Below are 24,475 nucleotides of genomic sequence, written 5' to 3'. Positions count from 1 at the left end.
ATTTTGGCGTCTCATTACTAATTCTATCGGCTTATATCAGAGACAATGAGAGTTATTACATGAAGTTAAAATCCTCTGCCATTTCACTGACGGGTTTGGCTACCTGAACCAGAAAAGCCAGGTCTTTTAAAGATTGACTTCATACACGCAAGCATTTAGATTATTTGCTTACAAAAATAAGATTTCAGCGCGAGCTCTTTAACCATAACGTACAGGTATGCCATTTAGATATGATTTACTGACATATCGAGAAACCAATTTGTGAAAAACCAAATCGATTGAAAGGTAAGAATTTGGCTATGAAATTGAAATTGAGTTTATCCTTAAAATTGAAAATGAGTTTTGTGTTTTTTGGTTATCACTAAAAAACTTATGTTTGCGGTTTGAGATCTGTGTTCATGAAATAAACAAGTCGGCTCGGTAAAGTGCTCCTGCATATAATGTTGCGACCCCGCTGATCCACATTTTTGATTTAGCTGTCTACCAAATGAAGAAGGAAAATTAAAAAAAAAATACTGTTCAAAAATTATTGGTGAATGATTAAAAAAAAAACTTAGAAAAAATTGTTGGTGCGAAGTAAATTAATAGTACATGAAGATGACTTGCCTTGAATTTCCTCATTGTCTTTGGCTTGCAATGTCAGAATCTCCTTCACCCACGCCTCTTTCTTGTAAAAGGATTTAGCCTAAAACCAAAGACAAAATGGTCCAAGGAACAGTTTCAAGGAAAAGATTCGACAACGTCGCTCATATCAAGGCACATATCTGAAAGTTTGGAGTTTTCGAATAAAGACATATAACACGATAGATCGAAGTAAACTTAGATAAAAATGATTTCACAGTTCTCAGAGAAAAGAAACCTGATTCATTTTGCCAAGATATGCACGTTGATTTTCTTGACAGAACTTGAAAATTCCAAGTAACACATCAACCAATTTTAGTTTTTTTAAAACTAATATTGACATGCCATGATTAACTCTACTTAAAATGTTTAAATTTTTAAAACACATGCAAATATCTTGCAAACTTGTACTCATAACTGTAATCGATTAAAAGGCAGAGTGATAACCTGAATGATGGAGAAGTTAGTGGTGACTTCCCGCCTGCCCATGTACAGTTCAAATCTCCGTTTATCATCCTTGTCTTTGAAGTTGATTGCGACACCAGCCACCTGAAATAGGAAAACAAAATATAAGTTTTCAAAAACAGTCAGGTCATATCAGATGTGACATTCAAAAGGAAAAATAACACCTACGAATGAGATAATTCAGGCTTGCAGAATTAACTACAGGAAAAGATTTTAAATTCATTTGACCAATTTTTGTCCCATTTCTCCTCAAACTTGGAATAACAAAATGCGCAATTTACTTGCTATTATTGTGCCGATAGAGTATATGTTTACAAAAATAGTTAAGTGAAATTTAGGAACAGCTGAATTTATTAAACGTATTGAGCAAGACATCATATACAAAAGAAAAAGACATAACAAAGACTCAATAAACCTGAAACTTTTTGCGTGCAACAAACGACAATTGGGATGTAAACTTTGGGGAAAAATATTTAGAACAGGTATTCGAACGTTACAGGATCGCTAAAAACTGGTGGTAGAAAAATTGATTAAATTTTTTTAAATAAATTCAAGACTAAAGTTTCAACTAAACAAGTAATCATCAAATATAATTAAGAAAAATGTACGGCTTAGCAGTCACAGCCATAACTGTTAATTCGTCGGAATATTTCTTTTGCTTTTTAATTCAATAGCTAATTGTGTTTTAAAAATTCCGATATTTTTGGCGATATGCGTGCAATCCCTCAAGAGCTTGGTCACACTTTTAATCAAAATAGTTTCAGATTCAGGTATCTTAACTTAAATTTCGTCTCGCTATGGGCTCTAGAGGGCTCAAACAGTGTGAAAAATTAGTGAAACTGAATTCACACCATCACTTTTCAGCAAGCCTAGTAAGACTGTCTGTAAGATCTCCCATTTTGTATTGCCAATATTTCGTTCCTCTGCTGGTCTTAAATCTCTCTCAGGTTTGTTAACAAAGACAGCGCGTTATGAATAGTCTGTGTTTCGCTGTTCATTCAACCTCCCAACATAAAAGACATTGCAAAACTTTAACAAGCAATCAGTTGGTCTTAAATGTATTTCCTGAGAAAAAATCAGCCCGCAATCCGTCGTAGTTAAACTGAACCACGCGAACTGAATGAACAAAATCAACTAATCTAGGACGGACAGCTCTCAGCATATGTCCCTAGAGAGCTTAGGGAGGCCGGCATAAAATTCACTGAGATAGGAGTAAAAGAGGGGAGAAAGGGAGTTCATTAGCGAGTTGGTGAGGAGGGGAGCGAACGAGCGGTTTTAGGGGTAAGATGCGTTGAGCGGAGATCTAAAACAATATGGCACCATGATTTTGTGTTTTCTCAGCAGTTTCAGTGATTTGTATTTTTTGAGACAAGCAAAGCTCTAAAAGACTTCATCAAATTTATGCCCTCCCGGCTGGATGCTTTGCCCTTTTGTACCGTTTTTGAGGACGAAATGTCAAATGGCAGGTCCAAAAAATTGTTCATTTGAGAGGAAAAAGTTTTCAGTACAAAACATTGTGGAAAACATGTAGACAAACAGGACTAGCACAATTGGCAAAAATTTTTATTAAAATTAATAAAACGTATTTTTTCTGTCCCCAGTGTTGTTCATAAAACAATTTACAAATTAAGCGTTAAAATTTACGGATCTTCTCAGTTTGTCTCCTCCCTCTCCAATACGTTATGCCCCCCCATTACAGAGCACGTATAAGTACAGGTTAAATCATTATGTGAAAATATGGCACCTGCATCTGAGGGGTGCAAATAATATGCACCCATTAACCTGGGGGAGGCACAAACGGAAAAGATCCAAATTTTGTTTTTAATGGGGGGGGGGGGGGTCGTAGAAGTTAAATGCTTAGTATAGATCCAACAACTACTCTCAAATGTCCTATATGGTTTCTTAAATCTATTCTGTTTTGCCCCAGTGTTTTCTACGCCCCCAGTTACAAATTATATGTTGTTATATAGCACGTTCCTATGTAAGAAAACAGCACGTGCGCCTGGGGGGGTAAAAGATATAAGCCCACTAAGCTGGGGGGAAGAATAGATCCGGATTCTTTGACACAAAACAAAATAGGATTTTTCTGTTTGTGCCCCCCATACCTTATGCAATGTGTAATTGCATGGTAAGTTATTCTGTAAAAATATGGCACTTGCTCTGCCCAGACGGAGAAAATTTATGTGTTGCTAGCACTTACGTCTGGGGGTTATTTGTTCACTAAGGGGGGGGGGGGGGGGGTGTGAGTGGTTGCACGTGCTACGAGCTACCTTATAATATGATGGTTTACTATGTAAGGGCACAATGTGTCGAAGAGGCAATGACGGAAAAGATTCCAGTTTAAACGGATCTTTTCCGTTTGTAGCCACCCCCCGCCCCCAGTACAGTATGCACCCCCAGTTACAGACCACGTGGCAATACATAGCAAATCATTAGGTAAAAAGATTGCACATGCGTCCTGCGGGTACGAATAATATGTGCCCGATAAGCTGTGGTGGGGGGGGGGCAAAACAGAAAATCTCCGCACGATCATATACATAGCATTTTCCTTACGCTTGATGGAATCATATATTGTCCTAGATATAAGTTATCTAAGAGGTGATCTGGGCAGTCCATACCTGCATATGTTTTTTGTAGCAGTACACGGGTGAAGATGCGTGACCGGCTCCAGATGACCCAGACGCCCCTCCAGAACCCCCAGATGACGACGAGTGGTGATCTGTCTTCTTTTTAGTGAATAGAATCATGTGTCTGAACAGGAATAAAGTCCTCTCTTTGCCCTGTGTCCTTGGCTTACTCTCCCACACAGTGACGTCATCTATCATGATTAGAGGACCTAACTTGTCCAAGTTCAGCTGAAACGAGATGGCAAAAAATCAACATACCGCTTTTGGGCAACACGCATTGCTAATTCTATTAAAAAAATAAGCTCCCAATTTTTTTTACTTTTAAAGCAAAAATCTTGGCTACAGAATTCTTGAAGACCCAGAAAAAATTATTTACAACAAGTTCCGAAAACATAGCTGGCAGATTGCCAGAAAATAGCCGCAATAGATCCGTAGATCGGCAATCTAAAAAAAACAGTAAAAAAAGACAGACCAAAAAAAATCGTCTTTTCATTGAAGGCTGATATGTTATATTTTGATTTAAAATGTGTACACTTTTTGCTGCCTTTATTTGCTGCACTCAAATAACCTTCACTTAGAGTGACACACACACCCACTTGACCTTATCACTTTGAATTGAAGTAAATAAAATTCAATTTCAAAGTGAGGGAGCCATTTTTAAGATTGAGGTAAGTCAAATGTGACCAAAACTTTAATCACGCGAATGAATAAAAAAAACTCGCTCCACTAAGAGCGAAAAAAGACATCACGTACGCAATTCAATTGAAATTGAATGAACGAATGAACAAACATAGCAGGACAAGTCCTGAAATACAATTCAAAGAAATGAATGAAAAACTCAGACGTACTCTACCTGACCAGCAGATCAATTGAACAATTCCTGTCAGAACACAAACAAAATCATCTCAAAAAATTGAGAAATTAAAAGAATCAAAACTAAACAAAATATACTCATTGCTAAAACTCGAAGCTTTCAAACCTCAGGCAAAATTTTTTCCCTTTAAAAATACTTATTTCAAAAATATGCTCAAAATCAATTTTTTTTCTAAAATCGGTCCAGTATTATATCTGCAAGACCTGAAAAATATTCATTGGCTCTTGAAGATCGATGATTAACTCGAAAATGACCAAAACGTTTAAGAAAAAAAGAGATCAATTGCAAATTATCAGAAAATTTTGCAGAAAATCGTGATATAAATATCTTCAGAATCATTTCTATGTCTCTAGAGGCTATCCAGTAACCCAATTCCAAGCCTTAAAAAACTAATTGGCTCATAGATCGATAGGCAATAATTTTTAGAAAAAATTTCAAACTTCAAAAAACAGAAATTCGTTCTATTAAAATGTTGAAAGCCATTCAATTGCCACCTAGCAATTAATAATTATTTAATAACATACTATCAAACACTGGATGAGGTTACCTGTCTACTAAGACAGGAAAAATAAATAAAATACAATTGTTTTGAAAATACTTGAAAAAAATTGCAAATTTTATCAAAAAACTTCCAAACGTCGAAAGGTTAAATTGTTGAAAACAAATCCTTTGAAACTAAAAACCATGCAGTAACTTTTTATCAGAACGTGGAATAGAGAATCAAGTTTTCTTGCACTTGAGAATGGACGAATATCAAAAGCTGATGAAAACTTAAGGAAACCTTGAAAAAATTGCACATTTTATCAAACAAAATGCTAAAATTCGAGACACTAAAATGTTAAAAACCATTCCATTGTTACTAGAAACTATGAAGTGCCCTAATAACAAACCTCAAAGGAGATTGCCTGGTCCTTGAAGCTCGAAAAACTGAAAAAATGACGAAAATTTTCAAAAAGCTGAAAAAAATGTGAATTTTGTCAAAAAAATTACTAAAATTTGTGATATTCAAAAGTTCAAACTTATTCCATGGCAACTAAAAATTTTTCAGTAATTTATCATTCATCCGCTAATGGGGTTTTCTGGGACTCAAACAACTTGAATAATGACAATAAATGTCAAAAAAATATGAAAAAATTGCAAGCTTTGTCAAAAAAAGCTAAAATTCATTATGGAAAAATTTGAAAACCATTACATTACCACTAGAAACTATGCAGTAATCTATCATCAAACCCCTATTCAAACACTAGAGGCGGTTTCTTCGTCCTAGGGCTAAAAAACTCAAAAAATGACAAAAAATTTCAAAAAACCTGAAAAAAATTGCAAAAATTAGTATCCTTTCGCGAGTTTGTGTTGTTTGTAGTACCAAAAGTTATAGCTCATAAATTGGTCAATACAAGCAATTTTGTGTCGCAAACGACCTTAATCAACTTTTAAAAACTTCAACCTAAGACTAATCAAACAAAGAAACTCAAAAAATTACAAAAACATGAAAAATTGCACCATTTTGAGCCCAAAAACTCCTAAAAATGACCTTTTAACCTTAAATTAAGGCCATCCCAGCAGCTGCATCACTATTAGCACTTGAAGGACAACTAAAGCCCACTTTGGGCCTCTAATGAAACTTAATGCCCGCTGGGCTTTACCTGTTTATCCCGTTTTGAACGATCAAAGTCATAGAAAAATGTGTGAACACATCTTAAAAAAAAACACAGCGCACCAATACAATTCAAATTCTTTGAATTGTTAAAAGCAGATTTGAAGTGGTTGTGTCGTCATATGGTCGTAAGAAAAATCGCGACGACGAAATAAAAAAGAACAAGAGAAGGCCAATAATAGCCCCAGCTATCGCTGTGCGGCTATTAATAAAATTTATCGAGATTATGATGAATTTCATATTCTGCTCTAAACAGAATAGATACAAACCCCTTTTGTTGTTGTAAATTACACATGAGAACGAACAGCCACAATTTTAGTATTATTATATTAATAACAATAATAATGTGATTATTTTATTTAACATTGGAAAGCATGTGGATATTTAACCTTACGGTTATAATCAGAAAAATTTACATGCTTGCGAACTTAAAAAAGCAACTAATTCATGTAAATATTTCGCGCTTTTCGAAGCCATGAAGTTATCATTTCCTCGTTTAAATGAAAAGCAATTCAAAACTCACTGGGCAGTCCACAATACTGTCAATCTGCATAAGGTTGTTAGCCCTGGCAGGTAGTTCTATCATGACACTTAGAGCCCTCTCTATGGCACCAGTGTCTCTCTTCAGCTTACTCGCATACTTCAGAATCTCCTTCAACACCAAATGGTACTTTGTGATTCTCTGCACCGGCTTGATGAGGTAAGTTCCCAAATCCATCTTGATACCCAGGCGCCTCAGGTAGTCCTGAAAATCATAGTATATACCTGAATAAACCAATTTTTTAAGGGACGAAGGCAAAATTGAATATTTTATTATTTTGATTTGACATCCAATTATTAAAAAATTCCTTAGCTCATAATCCATGACCATATAGAAATCAGGGTAGTCAAACTCAGGTAGTCCTGGGAATAGAGGACACTTTAGTATCAAATCAAAATTTGAAGGATTTCGCAACTTTGCAGATAAACTTTTACAAACTTTACACAAATCAATTTTTTTAAGGGACTAATGCAAAATTGAGCATTTTTCTAAGTATCTACTTTGGCTTGACAGCCATCAGGACATAATTTTTTTATCTAATAACCCATAACAATATAGAAGTCAGTTTATCGAATCTATTAGTAGCAGGTTATTCAGGGTTATCGGGTAAGTGCCCAAGTCTATTTTGGTAACCAGGCGTCTCGGGCAGTCCTGAAAACTGAGGAAATTTTAGTAGCAAATCAAAGTTTATAAGATTTTTCAATTTACAGATAAACTTTACACAAAAATAAGGCAGCTTTAAAACTTCTGAACTTTACTTAAAACAGTTTTCGTTAAAGAAAATGAATTCTCTCATAATTATCTACAAAAAATGGAAAGGTTTTGATTTAATTGTTCTTCGAATAAAGTTTGAACAACCAAGAGTTCTATCAAGAACTTTTTACAGATGAAAAATAGGCATATCATTTAATTCCATTTAATTGATGGTCTCAACCGCTGCTACTACGGTACATGCCGATTAAGCGAAATAAAAATCAGCCGACATGAAAGCAACCCGAAAGTTATGTAATACAATAGAACCAACAATTTGTTAATCGCTACAATCAAGATTGCACCAAGTATTTTAAATTATAATGTATCCCAGTGGACCAAAGCAACAAAGATACGTCATTTTTAGACATCTAGTGGTTGCGGGCCTCAGGAGACCGCTGTCCAAGACTTTTGTCTGATGTAGGAAGTAATCCAGCAACCGCGACCAGCGTGCGACCCACCGCCCGCCAGCGGCAACTTATAATAAAGCGAGCGCCAAATCTTGAATAAATTTTTGCAGATACGCACAATACTTTCATTTCCCCTTGCAAGATTCTTGAACGAACATAAATCTTAAAAATTTTAGAAGGTTTTGAATACTTTGTTTTTATTTGTATAGATGAAGACAGCAGTCAAATTGGTGGTCTTAATGGTCAACATGAAATGCTGTTTCCATGTTTATCATTCAAAATGTCAACTCAGTTTTACAATTTAAATTTAATTTCATCATTTTTTGTCATGTCAATAGTTTTCCGGCCTCCACATAGCTGTAGGGAGAAACTAAATGAGCAAATGGTTTCTTATGTTCAATTAATTCTGGTGGACCAATAACTTTATCGAAAAATTATATGAGTGGTATTATGAGAATGCTGTCGAGTGTAGAAACATTTAAAATTTTCAATAATTGTGTTTATTGAGGACTCATCGAGTTCTTGAAGCTTCAGCTAAACAATTTTTTTTGCTCTGTTTTATGTAATCTGGTACCACTTGCATAATGTTTTTATCATTCATTAATAAATGCTAAAACGTTTGCATGAACCAATGATTTGATTTTGGGCTTATCAACAGTTAATGGCAGAAAAAAGAAATGGCGTCAGAAGAATTACACAACGTCTTTTTTATTTAATTTTGTTCAGGTTTACCAAGTGTTACAAATACGTTACGCCAACTTCATAAAGTAGCATAAAGTGGTTTCTTTGGGTTTTCTAACTAACGCCATAACGTAATTTATGATTGCAAATATGGATATTAATAATAAAACAGCAGCACATGGTTTTTTATCGCCCTCGCGAAGTTATTCAATTACTGGGCTTCGTCTCGGAGTTTGATAAATTCTCGCTTGCGATAAAAAAACGTTTAGTTTTACTCAACAACCCACTTTTAGGTGACCGGACCATAGATCGAAAGGACAACAGATCGAAAACAAAAAAATGGGACAAGAGATCGAAAGTTAAATTTCTATTCTTATTGAATGAAAAAAAGCATTATTTGCGAGCTGAAATATAAATACCATATTATCTTGCAATGTGCCAGCCAAGTTTTGTTCTCTAATTGTACCCGCAGTTTTTTTTTGTGCAGCCAGCAATTAACACGGAGTGATCCATTGGTCGAAAATTCATCCTTAAGTAGAAAACTATAGGCTGATTTCCTCTCACTTATTCCTTTTCCTTATTTAAATGAGCTGCTTTGATATGAAATTTCATATTCACAATCTTAAATCTGCCATGTAGCATGATGGGGTTGTCTTTTCCATCATAGCCCACCCAATATAATTATACCCCCTGTATGTTATATTTACCATGATCGAGGGAGGGGGCTACAGGTTATCTGACCTCTAAGCTGGTTGACTATAATGGGAAAGACCGGAATGTTGAACAGACAATAATTTTTGAGTACAAAATGAGCTTCACATCAGCCCATGGACCTTTATATGTGCAGAAAAAATTGGTTTCGGAAAAATCCTCACTTAATTTTAGATAAAAAAAACCCCTCGGAAATAAATCACCCACTGAAATAAACCCCCACTTGACTATTAAATAGCTGCGCATTTAGTGCATGCCTCGCATATCATGGCCATGGCTTAGCGGCCTGTGGGACTTAATATGAATCTATCACAACCGAACAAAATATCACAACAGAACATGAAATAAATGAGCGCTCAAATGTGATTGGCCAATACGCAACTTGAATAATTTAATTTTCGATCTGTTGTCTTTCGATCTATTGTCCTAGCACCCCATTTTTTTGCCTGCAGTTGATCTCCTTCTATTTTGTTACCTCCATTTTATTGCAAAAGTCTGAACAGAATCCAGAAATGGTGTTTGCCAACAATGTTCAATAACTGGCATTGATATACACTAACATCAAAGAAAGTCTTGACAACAGAAGTAGACAGGAACTTGTGGGCACTCTCCTTATGTTGACAGTACTGAACATACATCTCAAACGACTCTTGCTAAAACAAGTCAAACTGATGAAAAAAACTCAATATGTAAAACTCAATGAAAAAAAATCTCAATATAATCACCTGTGAAACAATTAATAGAGCCACCCCCCCCCCAAACAAAAAAATCGCGTTTCTCTAATATTATCTGAGCAAATCAATGTATTCATGTTAATAATTGTAAAGCAGGAAAATCAATAAAGCAGTAAAGACCATTGTGTATGTATTAAAAAATATTCCATCAGAGAAAAATGACGAACAGCAAAGTGAACAAACAGAACAAATGTGAACAAATGTGAACAAAATCTCCACTAACCCAGTTGAGGAAGCAGTTGCCGACCTCTTCTGGTTGCATGTTTTTGTACCTTCTCAAGTCAGGCAGGAACATCCTAGAACAAAGTATCTCACTATCTGACTGTATACTCACCAATTCGACAAACAATTTTCGGATCTATTCTGTCTCCAAAGTGTTTTTTATGACCCCCCCTCCCCCCGTTACAAATTATATGTTGGGGTGTGGGTGGCAGAATAGCCCAATTTTCGACAAACAATTTTTATAACTGGGAACAGCAAAAGCCGAAAAGACTCACGTGCTGTTGAACTTGTATATCTTCTCTACATTGATGAAGAGTCTGTGCTGTGCACTTTTGTCCTTGAGAACAGCAGGCGCAGAGGGGGTCCGTAGAGCAGGGATGAACTTGTCCACGATTACCTGTAGATCGCTCACATACGCCTCCTCCGTCACAAACAGCTCCTGCATTGCTAGCCTGAGGAACAGAGGAAACGCAATTTCAAATCCCATTCGTTCCTAGAACTACTATCATTGTAATTTGACAGTACTTTCACGGTAATTCCAATGTAATCATCATGCAGGTTTTATCTATTATATTATATAGCGTGTTTTATCTATTATATTAAAAAGTGGTGTCGGGAAAAAACACTTAATTTCCTAGATCCATTAAATAATTCACAGCTATAGAAGATCAGAGGTTTGTGCAATTTTCAAAATGCCAGATCTATAAAGTTCCATATTCTAAATAGCCAGATTTTCTTATAAACAGAGCCAGATTTCAAGCATGCACATTCGCGTTTCAAGCAAAACTACGCGAGTCTGTTGAAGTAACTTCAAAATTCTGACTTATATCTCGAACCTGACTTCATCAGAGTCACATAGCCTTTACAAAAATCTACATGGGAGTGCACAGTACTTCTTAAAGACCAAACGAAGCCTAATTGCTCCGACCCAGCGTAGTGAGGGAGGAACTATATGCCCCAGGAACTATATGTGAACATTAGACTGATTTCCGTTGTTTTGGTTCACATTTCTTGCATTGTTGCCTATTTTTTTTACCAATTTCGATGAAATATGTTAAAATTGTTAATAATAATGCAACGGATTCTAATTTTAAGGACAAAGGAGAATTGCTGAACTATTTGATCTAAGTTTTTTTATTAAGTTTTGGCAAAATTTTCAGAAATATCAGCTTTTTTGGAACCACATGGATTTTTACAATCCAAAATTATTTAGATTGTTTTGGGGTGCTGATTGTTTTTTTTCAAATTAAGTTTGCCTTTTCTATGTTACAAATCATGGCCTTACTTTTGGGATATAACATCTACGCGAAGATGAGGCCCAACGAATATGTATTACAATTTTGGTTGAAAAATCATGGTTTTTGAAAAAATGTTGGTTAAAGACATATCGTATTGGTTTTCTAAGTAGTTACAAGTTAATCTGTTTAGTATTTTTAGTTGAAATCTTCTGGATGTTATGACAAATATTTTAATTGTTTCTGACACCTTGTAGCTTAGTCTTTGCAAAAAGAGAGTAAGCTACAAGGTTTTTTCAATCGCATCTTCCTTTAATTGAATTAAAATTATTTCTCCCATGTTTTTTTAAATAATTGTTTTTGGTTCTGATTTGGCTCTGATAAGACGAGTTTTCACAATTTGTTTTCGATTTTCTTATAATTGCGCACTTTTGAGGTTTTTGTTGTCTTGTCACCTTACTGCATTAGTGGCATCTCAAACGTGACATTTATGAGATTAATTTTTGGTGAAAAAAGGGCGAAACTGAACATATATGTTTTTAGAGAATAGATTTTTGGTTCAACGTTCTCTAACAAAGTTAATTTGAATTTTTGATTTTTGACTGTTTGTGGTAGTCAAATGACATATTCTTCTATGTATAAATTCTCCATATTTATATGTAGTTATATGTTTCAATGGTTCCTTAGAGCAATAAATGAAACTTTTTTTATTTCAGTTGATAGCTAATGATTTTCCTGACTTTGAATTTAATTTGTTTTCAAAAATATAAACGTATTTAACTAATTTTGCCATTTTTGTTCTTCTTTTTGTCTACCTGTCACTTAGTATCCTTAAGCACAGTTCCAGTATCTTTTCAAGTAAAAATACACGTTTGTTTAGTTTAAGTGTTTTTGTGATGATATTTTGTCTGTGTTTTGAAGTGCAAATCTTTGTTTAGTAAAAAAGACATCGAGTTTTGGTCTTACCGAATGTTTTTTGTATGTCTTGTCTCGCAGCCTCGTTAATGGCCCTCTAATTCGTTTGGTGGTTTGAGTTTAAATCATTTTTTATTCATACACCGATTATTTTTGAACAATATGCGAGTTTTTGAAAGAATTCTATCTCTTCCTCATTTAGTTGACAATTAAGTCAAAAATGTGGATGATCGGAGATGCGGGATCGGAACATTATGTGCTAAGATAAAAGGAAAAATGCAATTTAAACCGGGAAAAACCGCACTGGGAACCCAACCTTAATTTGTTCTCCGCCAGTTCGTCTCCTTGGGGCGCTGCTGCAGTTGTGCTATGTACTAGTAAGTTAGACGCACTAGTGGCAACTCTTTTGCCCAGAGGGTGTTTGCCCCCAACTGCCCCTCCCCCCTCTGTTCCACCGATGCCAATTTGTCTGGCTATAGCTGAAGTTGGAGAGGTCGGAGTGCCCGCACCTGCAGTGGAGGCTGCAATCACTGATACCTGAAAAAAAATAATTTTGGCACTGAAAAAAAATGTCCAGATGTTCAGCCAGAATTTCTAATCGACTTTAGCAGAGTCACGTAACCTCGCCTAAAACACTCACCTACATATTTCTAAATTTCTAAGTTTGCAGTGCCAGAAGTTAAAATGCCATAAGTTTCTATATACTTAGCCAGAAGTTGAATTTCGTTGACTTTCGTCATTTTGAAACGTGCGCGTTTCGTGTTTTAAGCATGGTTAAGTGACTCTGTAGAAGTCACTTCGAAATTCTGACTTAACATCTCGAACTGCTTCGCGGTTCTCGATAAACGCCAGAACTTCTCAGTGACTTCAAGCGGACTTACGTAGCCTATATTTATAAATTTTAAAAGACACACTGGCAAGTTATAAAATGTGTAAACTGATAGTAGATAAAATTTGATTTCGTACTTACATAGCCAGAAATTTAAGTTCATGAGATTCTGGTCTTTTAAAACATGTAAGTACAGGCTACGCGAGTCTGCTTGAAGTCGCTGAGATCTTCTGGCGTTGATCGAGAACAACGAAGCGGTTCGAAATATTAAGTCAGAATTTCGAAGTGACTTCTGCAGAGTCACTTAACCATGCTTAAAACGCGAAACGTGCACAACGTAATTAATTCCTACTTAAGCACCTGAATCTGCACGAAGGGTGGTGTACCTGTTTCTTGAGGGTGTGATGAGCTGCTTCTGAACTCTCTGAGTCAAAGTTCCAACTCCCTGGTCTCTTCAACTCAATCGTGTCCAGAACCTTCTCAAGGAAACTGGACGGTACCCAGCCCTAAAAAACAACAAGAAACCGTTGTGTACGGCACCGTACTATTTCAAAACCACAATTAAAGTCAAATTTTTGCATCTAGTTTGATAATAGTTTTTTGAAGTATTTGATTTCAAGCTTTCCTAGGATAATTATAAGGAAAAACATGAAAACGTAAACTTACTGCATTGAAAAATTTCCATACCGTAAGATCTCAATAAAAAGAAAGGCTGGCACAAACGTACAAAAGATTGCTGATAAGCTACTTTTTTGGCTCAGTTTTGTATTCTTTGGAAAAATGTGTACTTGTTTTTCATTTTAAATCCTAACTTTTTGCAGTAAAATCAGGCAGATAACATTAGTAAAAACTCTGATTAGCTAATTTTTTGATCAATGTCTTAGTTAAAATCTAGTGTTGCAAATAGGAGAGCCACCAGTCATCCCTATTAGAGTATAACCGCTAAAATGGGTGTTGAACTTTTTGAGACGCTACAATGAAAATAAACCAAAATTGATGTGGAATACTAACAATTCTGACAGGACTGTTTTTGGACGCCTTCGTTCTGACCATCCATTTATTGGCATTGGAGTTGTCGAGTACTTCCACAAACTGTCCCTCCGAGAGCCAGATACTGTCGTCGGAGGAAGATGAGGACGAGTCTGCTCTGTCAACCAAGAGACCCCCTCCCCCGGCCCCTTTATGAGACGAATGGTGACGGTGACTGGCTGCTGGCTGGTAATTGGCTATTGACCGGTACAGCTCGAAGAACTAAACAAGTGCGTTAATCCAATATTAATTTAAAACACTGATCTAGGAGTCAAAGCTATTGATTTATGAACTTTCGAAACCAAAACCGTCATCGCTTTTTTCTTCATGAAATGGAGTAGAAAACAAAAACGGATGCTGAAAACAAAATTTGAGGCAACCATCATATTGAAATTAGTTTTTTTAATATTCAACAGGAGTAATTCAAATCCTCAACTCTTGCTTTTTGCTGAGATTTTTCAATAAGTGTCATGCGCCTTCAGTTTAAATTTAATTTGGTGTCTAAAAAATTGCTGAAATATTTTGCGTACTTCAACTCTATTTACGTGTCGTTACTTCTCTTTACCTCCCATTATAGCCCCTTCCCCACCTTAGTGGCCCTATAAAGTATAACAAGCCCCCATCAAGGTAAATATATCATAATGGAGGGGGCTTGTTATAGGTAATTATATCATAATGGGGGGGGGGTTGTTATAGGAAATTATATCATAATTTTTCTGGGAATTGGGTGGGTGGGGTATAATGGGAAAGATTCCTATTTACCTCTCCGGATGTTCTGTCATCAGTTTCACTGCTGGCGGAATCATTCTGAGTGGGCTTCCGCTTCCTTGCAGATTGGATTCCACCTCCTCCACCGAATCCACCCCTGTCATCTGATGATCCACTAGCACCACCTAAACAAAAATAGGTAGAATCATTAAAACATAGCTGGCAAATTGCCAGAAAATAGCCGCAATAGCTTCATATATCTGTAGTCTCAAAAACAAGGTAAAAAAGACAGACCAAAAAAGGAACTTATTTTTTTCATTAAGGACTGAGATGTTAAATTTTGATTAAAAATCTTTATAATTACTGCTGTTTCTATTAGCTGCTCTTAAATAACCTTCAATTAGAGTGACAAGCACTCATTTGACCTTATCTCTTTGACTTAAAGCAAAGAATAGTCAGTTTCAGAGTGAGGAAGTCATTTTTAAGAGTGAGGTAAGTCACGTGTGACCAAAAATTTAATCAAGCGCATGAACAAAAAAACTAGCTCAACTAAGAGTGAAAAAGGACGTCACTCACGCAATTCAGTTGAAATTGCATGAACGAATAAACAAAGAGCAGATTTGAAGTGGTTGTGACGTCATATGGTCGTAACAAAAATCGTGACGACGAAATAAATAAAACATAGCAGGACAAATCCTGACGTACAATTCAAAGAATTTTCATTGACTTAACATACAACTAGACCTAGAACGGACAAGGAGTGCATTGGAAAAACCATTTCTAAAAAAATCAGATGGAAAAAAAAACAAGAAAAAACAGAAAATCAATGTCAAAAAGCTGCTAGAGAGAACAAAAAAACCCTTAGTGAGATATGTAATTTTGATTCTAACAAAAAACTAGGTTCAGAATGAGCTGTGAATGGATTGGGAAAACTATTTAGAAAAAAATCCGATTGAAAAAATCGAAAAAACAGTAAAAATGAAAGTGAAATTGCATCATGTGAAGAAATTGCATCATTTCCAGATTGCCGGAAAATAGCCGCGATAGACGCTTGGGGCCATCCATGAATTGAAACAACTAAAGAGATTAGATAGACAGATCGACCACAAGTCCTTTAATAGACCACTGTGGTGGACGACTTTTTGGTTTAGCTTTGAACTGTCATTTTTATGAGACACATAAGCTCTAAGGAGAAAACCCTAATAGGACTTTTCAAAATTAGGATCTTTTCCGTTTGTGCCCCCTCAGCTTAAAGGGCGCATATTATTTGCACCCCTCAGATGCACGTGCAATAATTTTTACATAATGACTTACTAAGTGCTCTGCAACTCGGGGGCGCATAACATACTGGGGACACAATCGAAAAGATCCCACAATTAAAATTCGAAATCAAGAACTCAAGACTCTAATAATCAAGAATTAGGGCATATATGTTTGGCACTACTTAGATGCACACTATTGACCTTTAAAACTAATGTTCATAAAACTCAAAGTTCCATAAGTGAGTTCAGAAGTCGTTTTTTTTGAGTGAGGTAAGTCATTGCAAAAGTCAATTCCAAGAAGTCAGGGTAAGACGAAACAAAAATCTGTTAGACGAAGTAAAAAAACATAGCAAGACGTACAATTCAAAAAATTTTCATTGACTTAACAAAAACTAGACCTAGAACGGACTGGAAAAACACATGATCGAATTGGAAAAACACTTTCCAAAAAAAATCTGATCAAAAAACTTTTTAAAAAATAATCAATGTCACAATGCCGCATGTGAACAAAAAACCCCTAGCGAGAAAGCGATATTTTATTCAAACACCATTTTCTCATTCTACTTTAAAATTAGAGCGAAAAAAATTCACGCCGCAAAACCACTCGCTTTTTGGCTCCATTTCCTGTTTCGGCGTGACCAAAATCACCACTCCAATTTGACTTCAAAAATCGTGAAAATGTGTGAACAGATCTTAAAAAAAAAGACAGCGCCCCAATACAATTCAAATTCTTTGAATTGTAAAAACAAAGCAGGACAAGTCCTGACGTACAATTCAAAGAATTTTCAATGACTAAACAGAAAACTAGACCAAGAACGGACTATGAATGGATTGGGAAAACCATTTAGAAAAAAATCCGATCCAAAAAATCGAAAAAACTGTAAAAGTCAAAGTGAAATTGCCGCATGTGAACAAAAAACGACTAGCGAGAAAGCGAATTTTTGTTCAAACCCCGTTTTCTCACTCTATTTTAAATTTAGAGCGAAAAAATTTCACGCCGCAAAACCAATCGCTTTTTCGCTCCACTTCCTGTTTCGGCGTGACCAAAATCACTACTCCAATTTGACTTCAAAAATCATGAAAATATGTGAACAGATCTTAAAAAAAACATAGCCGGAAGAATTCCGGAAACGACTCGAAGTGAAAATCTATTTAACCGCCATCCAACTACTCATCAGAAAAAACTTGCTACCACTAATTTATGATTTTCTCGAAATCAAACTATAAAACAAAAATGTAAAAACAAAAAAATCAAATCTGTTAAAATATGATTAAAAAATCTGATCAAATTTTGTCATAACTTGAGATCCCGAAATAACTATCTCTGCCAATATTACTTCATCAAAACAACTATTACCTACTAAAGCCACTTAAGTGAATGTTTTAAAAATACTTGAGGCCAAATTACGAAAAAAGCTCTTAAAAACAACTACAAAAGCATATAAAACCAAAGAAAAATCTTTTCAGCCATTATGGCATCCAGATGCTCGTAAAACAATAAACAAGTCATAATAGTCTAAGAAACTTGTCTCAAAAAAACAGAAAAAAAACCGAAAAACTTCGAAGAAAAAAATTAAGAAAAATAGTTCCAATTTTCGCCATTTTTTGGCATAATTCTCAACACAAAAATAGATTCATATCCAAAATTGCCCATACTTATTACTAATAAACTAGAACAACTATTGTGAACCCTAAACCTCCACAAATGCCATAAAAAACTAAGGAATAGAAACGTCATTCAAAAACAAATTCAACAAAAAACTATCAAAACTAAATGAGTTTTTTTAATAGTACAAGGAAACATACAGCCGAATAAGGTTCCTTCGCAATTAGAGCACAGAAAAACTGGCAAAACAATGGGCATGTTATAAAAGGGTGGGTAAGACACTTGTGTAAGATTAAAAAAAAAGAGAAACTGGAAAAAATGAGAAAAATGGTTTAAAATTTCGCAATTTTTCCGTCATTTTTCCTTAGAAAAAAATGATTTTTACCAACAAAACTTTAATCAATTGCTATCTGACAATTCCCTGAGTAACAAACTTCTATTCAAATCCCACTTAAAGCAGTAAAACAAAAAACAGGTAAAAAACCGTTAAATTTCGTCTAAAAATCAGCAAAACTGATCAAAAACCTCTAAATTAGCATTAAAAATCAAATTAACTACTTGAAACCTTCAATTCCTATCAAAAAACCTAAAACTAATACAATATCACAATCAAACCTCATAATCATCAAAAGTTGCAAAAAACTGCTTTTAAAGGCCGCACGTGAACAAAAAAATTTTGCTCGCTTAGGAAAAATTTTTTCACACATCAACTTCTCGCTCTCTCAAAAAAAGCGGTGCGAACAAAAACCACTCTTTTTTCTCTCCGCTCTTCTATTTTATTGAGCACCAAAATCACTCCAAATTTTTTCACGCGTTTCATTTCCCGCTTCAAAAATCACTCCAATAATGTTGATTTAAAAAAAAGGACTTCTCCAATACTCCTCTTCGAGTCGTAAAAAGACAGCGCCCCAATACAATTCAAATTCTCTGAATTGTAAAAACCAAGAGCCTCAGCTATGCAAAAACCGAGGGCCAATAATAGCCTCAGCTATCGCTTCGCGGCTATTAAAAACACTACTATCTTTGTTGCAGTGGTAAACCCCCACGGAAATAAACCCCCCAATTCAAAATTGAAATTTTGTCGTGATAATTTGTTTGGTTGTGATGGTTTCATATCAAGTCCCACGAGCCGCTAAGGCATGGCCTTGGTCTGCGATGCATGCACTAAATGCGCAGCTATTTAATACTCAAGTGGGGGTTTATTTCAGTGGGTGATTTATTTCCGAGGGGTTTTTTCTTATCTAAAATTAAATGAGGATTTTTCCGAAACCAATTTTTTCTGCACATATAAAGGACCATGGGCTGATGTGAAGCTCATTTTGCACTTAAAAATTATAGTCTGTTCAACATTCGGGTCTTTCCCATCATAGCCACCCAGCTTAGATGGCAGATAACCTGTAGCCCCCTCCCTTGATCATGGTAAATATAACATAAAGGGGGCTATAAATATTTGGGGTGGGCTATGATCAAAAAGACCACCCCATCATGCTAAATGGTAAATTTAAGATTGTGAATATGAAATTTTATATCAAGGCAGCTCATTTGAAAAAGAAAAAGGAATAAGTGAGAGGAAATCAGCCTATAGTTTTCCACTTAAGGGTGAACTTCCGACCAATGTATCACTCCGTGTTAATTGCTGGCGGCACAAAAAAACTGCAGGTACAATTAGAGAACAAAACTTGGCTGGCTCATTGCAAGAAAACAGCTGCAAGAGATTTGCAGTAGTACAAAAAACTGTCGATAAAACAAACAAAAAGATATGTAATAGAAGCGCAAAAAAATTGTTTTCCTCACTGAAATTTATGGTATCAGAAATCATATAATTTATTGAACCACAGAGGAGCTGAGTGGCAATCGGAGTGGGGGAAGGGTCGAGCGTACATGTTTACAGATGAAATGAGATGAAATGAGAGTGAACGAGTGGCAGTGCAGTGGCGGGTGGGAGGGGGGGTGGGGGGGGGGGGGAGGGGTGAGTGGAGGCCGTGCTAAACTCGTACAAATCGACTTCACATCACGAAATTATGTCTGCTCAACAGTTTCTGTGAATCGCATACTTAGAGACTTCTTGTTAAACGTCTTCTTGTTTCTGTTGCTTTTGTTCAGACAAAAAATATTTAAAAGAAATGTTAAAGAAACACATTCATAAAAATATCAAAGCACTCAAATAACAGCTACAAACTTTATTCGAGAGTAATTATATGGATAAAGGTTGAGCCACTAATCTAAAAATACGGATGACGAGAGGCTATAGGGAATACAATTAAATGTGTTTTAAACCAATTTGGTGCCTAAAATAATAGCGTTTCAGTTCATTAACGACTACTTAAGTTAATCAACAATTTTTTTTAAAAAAATCTTAAACTGGTCAATAAATCATCGACGTATAAAAAAAAGACTAACTGGTCCACCTTTAAGAGCAAAGACCAAAAAACTGTCATTTTAAAGCTCTATTATCGCTCTCTCATCTATTTTGGTGCTCAGAAACTTACCAGTAAATAACACGTTTCAGAGAAATCTTTCAGCAGACAAAAAGTTTCAAAAATAAAACATAAACCGACCAACGTCGGATGAATTGCACTCGAATAACGGACGGCGGCAATTTCATTTTCTTTTCTCTCACAAACGTTTTAACCAAAAAATTACTTTTCAGAACGAAAGCAATCTATATCACTCATAAAAGAAGAACTAAAGTGAAAAGGTCACTCTAGAAGTCAAAGAATATTCTAGAACAAAGGCGCAAAAGCGCCAAGCACAAACTTTGCATAAAAGAAAAACACAACTTTACAATAACTGTTTCAAACTTCGTTCGAGAGCAATTAAAGGAATAGCGTTGGACAAAATGTTCTTGAATGAGAGCAATTTTATGGGAGGACACAACCTAGACAACTAATTATGTGCGAAAATCTTGCGCTCAAGGAGGTTCGTACTCTAGCCCTCCTGCATAATAGACTCATTCATTAACTACTCGGTTGTCAGTTCCTTAAGCTTATCTTAAAATCGCTTTTGTCTTAGCAACCGACCTAATTTCTGAATAAGAGCAATGTAGTCCAAAATCAAGCAGTGAAGCGTGAATAAGAAAATGTTCTGGGCCAAAACGTTCAGCAAAAACTTTGCATAAAAATGACACACGTTTGTAATTATCATTATCGCTTCAAACTTCGTTCGAGAGCAATTACACAAAAAAATATATACTGCGAAAAAAACTTTACGCGTACCTCCACCCTCTGACAGATGGGGATCTGGAAGAGACATTCCGGATGAGTTCTCGGCAGCCGAGTCTCTGCTCCTAGGAGAGGAAACTTGGAAGTAGGAATCCACAATTGACACCGGAGAAGTGGCCTGCTTATCCTTAGAGGTCACAGACTGCCTTCTGCTGCTGTTCATTGTTTGATCACGCAGGTCTTCAACGCTTTTGAGAATGTATGCAGGCACACACCCCAACTGAAAAACAAGAACAACTTGTATTCTAGTTTTATCTGTTAGGGGTCTAGGCAGTCTCAGCTATTGTGAAAATAGACCATAAAAATCTGCGCTGAAATGCACTATTTTTTCAAAAATTTCAGCGCAAAAACCCTACATAATAATACGCTGAAATGTGCTGAAATGCGCTGGAACTTTGTAAGAAATGCGTTGAATAGAGTTGATTTTTCAAAAAGTTCAACGCGAAATCATTACATAATAATGCGCTGAAATGTGCTGAAATGCATTGAAACTTTGCAAGAAATGCGCTGAATTTTCAGCGCATTTCTTGCTAAGTTTCGGCGCATTTTAGCACATTTCAGCGCAGTATTATGTAGGGTTTTTGCGCTAAAATTTTTGAAAAATCAGCGCATTTCTTACATAATTTTCGAAAATTTCTTGACCCGGGCAGCACTGGTTTCGAAACAGCGTCGTTTACTTAGTACTTAGTGTGCCAAGGACAATACCACCTAGCCTTAAGATCCCAAACTTGGGCTCTTGGGTACCTGTTATAACCCATTTACTTGTTTTTTTTTCGTTTTCCTTAATGCTTCAACTACCCAACACGCTAAACAAATTTACGCTAAAATAGTAGAGCTTGACAGTCTATATCAAGATTATCTTAAGCGCAATCTACTTTTAGTTGTTCTCTCGCCAGCCTTCTAACAATATCGTAAATAAACTTTGTAAATTTGTAACCAAACTTCATAAGCAGATATCAAAAGGAAATTTTTACTCCAACTTATCAATTCGAACTTAGACCCGTTAAAAAGGGGTAATAGTGTCATTAAGGTCCGACATTAATTAGCTTGGCTAGCTTGGTACTAAGCTCAGTAATTAATTTAGAAAATCAATGGTAAAAATAGGAAGGCACTAAAACCGAGGCAACTCTTGATCGGGAAATCTGGCATTCTATGATCTGGCGCTCGAGAGATCTGGCGTTTTAAAACTTGGACGTAAGCGCCGCAACTTCGAAAGCTTTATATTGTTTCGGCCCCAATATTTTTATGCCCATTACAATTTGTGTGCTGTCATATAGCACCGTGGAACGTAAAAATTAGCTTATGCGCCTCGCGGCGTAAAATTTTTATGCCCACAAAGCTGGGCGGGGTGGGGCAGGGCAAAACAGAATAGGTTAACCTTTAATCATATCTAATTTGAGATCGCGACACCTTTTCAGGAAAGAATAGGTTTTGTCAGCCAGATGCTTCAATGCCAAATTCATAGTTCATTTGTTTTGCAAAACATTAAAAATTGCGGTTCTATTCTCAATTGAAGTAAAATTGGGCTAACAGCGAGTGTGTTTGCGTGTCTGACAACCCACTTCTCGGATGAGTCATCAATCACAACAACCTGCTCTCCCTTTCCCAATTTGAGGTTGTTGTCCTGGTCTGTGTAGCTCGTGATCACTTCCCACATTTTGGTGTCCTTGTTTATTGAGGAGGAAGAGGGCGGATCCTACAATGCAAAATAAACTCTTGTTGACCCTGTCGAGGAAATATGGGATCAAATCGGTTTCACCCCCCCCCCCCCCCAGTGTTTTTTATGGCCCCCAGTTTCAAATTATATGTTTTTATATAGCACGTTACTATGTAAGAAAATAGCACGCGCGTCGGGGGGTCATAAAAAATTTATGCTCACTAAGCTGGGGGGGGGGGGGGGCAAAACAGATTAGATCCGAAATATGATAAAGATATTCTATAATCACATTGAAGGCGCCTACTCGTGAATCTCATACAGGACATCTAAGCGTCAAACGAATGGGATGAAATCCATTTATTTTCCACAAATTTTTGGGATCTTTTCCGTTTGTGCCCCACCCCCCTAGCTTAGTGGACACATATTATTTGCACCCCACAGACGCACGTGCCGTATTTTTACAGTATGATTTACTATGTAATGGCACGTGCTCTGTAACTGTGGGGCACATAACGTACTGGGGGGGGGGGGGGCACACAAGCGGAAAAGATCTAATTTTTGTTATCCAAAAAAAACAAAAAATAATCTACCTTTTGGGCATGGGCGGGGGACATTCCATCGGGCGGTCCCAAAGCCGAATTGGAGTCGTCAAAACTACTGCTCACAATATTGCTAGTCATAGAGACCCTTCTGCTAGCAGAGCAGGAGGAGTCTACTACAGTGTTAGATCCGTCGTCTGTCTTCACACTCTCACACATCGTGTCTTCATCACTCTCAGAGATACGACGAAGCTGATTGGCTGAAAAAAATACATAATAATGATAAGTTGATTTGCATGGTCATTATCAAATAACACCCAAAAAAATAACATCAGTGTCTGATAAACAAATCCTGCAATTAACCTTGAAAAAAAAGCACCAAAGAGATCATTATTAGATGGTTCTTTTTCAACAGAAGAATTAAGTGAAATGGTATCAATTCTATCGACGAATTAAAAAAATATTGGACACAATTGTTTATCCAGAAGAAAGCAAGAGAGGTTTAAGATGTCAATCGTAACAAAATCCCAAAATTAGCCATAAACTTTATTCTGTCATAAAGTAGCTTACCAGTTACAGATAAGCAGTATTAAGTTGGATTCAAGGGGTTGTTTTTTTTTTGCCTCGTTTCTTTTTTCTGTGACAGGAAACTCGATTAGAGACCGGAAATCAATCTTGTGATTGTTGCAATCGTTTTTCTAAAATATATTGTTGCAGGATCTCTTAGAACACAAAGCTAATTTTAAACAGAAGAAAATTTTAAACACAGCTGGCAGAGTGCCAGAAAGTAGCTGCGATAGATTTGTTCACCTGCAGTCTCAAAAAGATTATGCAAAAAATCTAAGAAGAGAAATTTAGTTTTTCTTTTAGTAATTGCCGAGATTTCGAATTTTCAATTCGATGGAATGATATGTGTTGTTAGTAATTGTAAATATATAGACCAGTGCCTACTTCATGTCGCTCAAATTTAGTCCATTTCCCACAATAACACCACAACATGAAAACAGCGATAGCGAATATGGTTAAAAAAATAAACTGCTTAAAAAACTAAACTGTTTTTATCGAAGAAAGTACCACATCACAATTAACCCCTTATGCGGTGCAACTACAATGCTTCTGTGGTTTTATATGTTAAATTGACTAATTGTGTGTAAAATTATTATAAACAGCATTTATATATTTAC

General features: G+C 36.0%; 1 protein-coding gene across 1 annotated transcript in view; it reads right to left on the bottom strand.

Moving 5' to 3' along the window:
* The window catches only part of LOC142345134 (uncharacterized), a 57,776-nt gene that overhangs the window by 19,384 nt on the left and 13,917 nt on the right, over positions 1-24,475 (bottom strand). The window contains exons 3-16 of the mRNA XM_075397220.1: positions 23,343-23,551; positions 22,627-22,791; positions 21,090-21,315; positions 15,061-15,191; positions 14,281-14,520; positions 13,656-13,775; positions 12,757-12,977; positions 10,566-10,742; positions 10,292-10,364; positions 9,895-9,987; positions 6,765-6,986; positions 3,705-3,941; positions 1,069-1,170; positions 607-685 (exon numbers count right to left, since the gene is read on the bottom strand). Coding sequence (XP_075253335.1) covers positions 607-685; positions 1,069-1,170; positions 3,705-3,941; positions 6,765-6,986; positions 9,895-9,987; positions 10,292-10,364; positions 10,566-10,742; positions 12,757-12,977; positions 13,656-13,775; positions 14,281-14,520; positions 15,061-15,191; positions 21,090-21,315; positions 22,627-22,791; positions 23,343-23,551 — 2,295 coding nt within the window. The remainder of the gene's footprint in view (positions 1-606; positions 686-1,068; positions 1,171-3,704; positions 3,942-6,764; positions 6,987-9,894; positions 9,988-10,291; positions 10,365-10,565; positions 10,743-12,756; positions 12,978-13,655; positions 13,776-14,280; positions 14,521-15,060; positions 15,192-21,089; positions 21,316-22,626; positions 22,792-23,342; positions 23,552-24,475) is intronic.

The sequence above is a fragment of the Convolutriloba macropyga genome, chromosome 8, assembly GCF_964194025.1.
Source record: "Convolutriloba macropyga chromosome 8, txConMacr16.3, whole genome shotgun sequence".
Taxonomy (NCBI): Eukaryota; Metazoa; Xenacoelomorpha; order Acoela; family Convolutidae; genus Convolutriloba; species Convolutriloba macropyga.
Note: the sequence above shows the minus strand (reverse complement) of the source record. Positions and strands in the feature narration are given on the sequence as shown.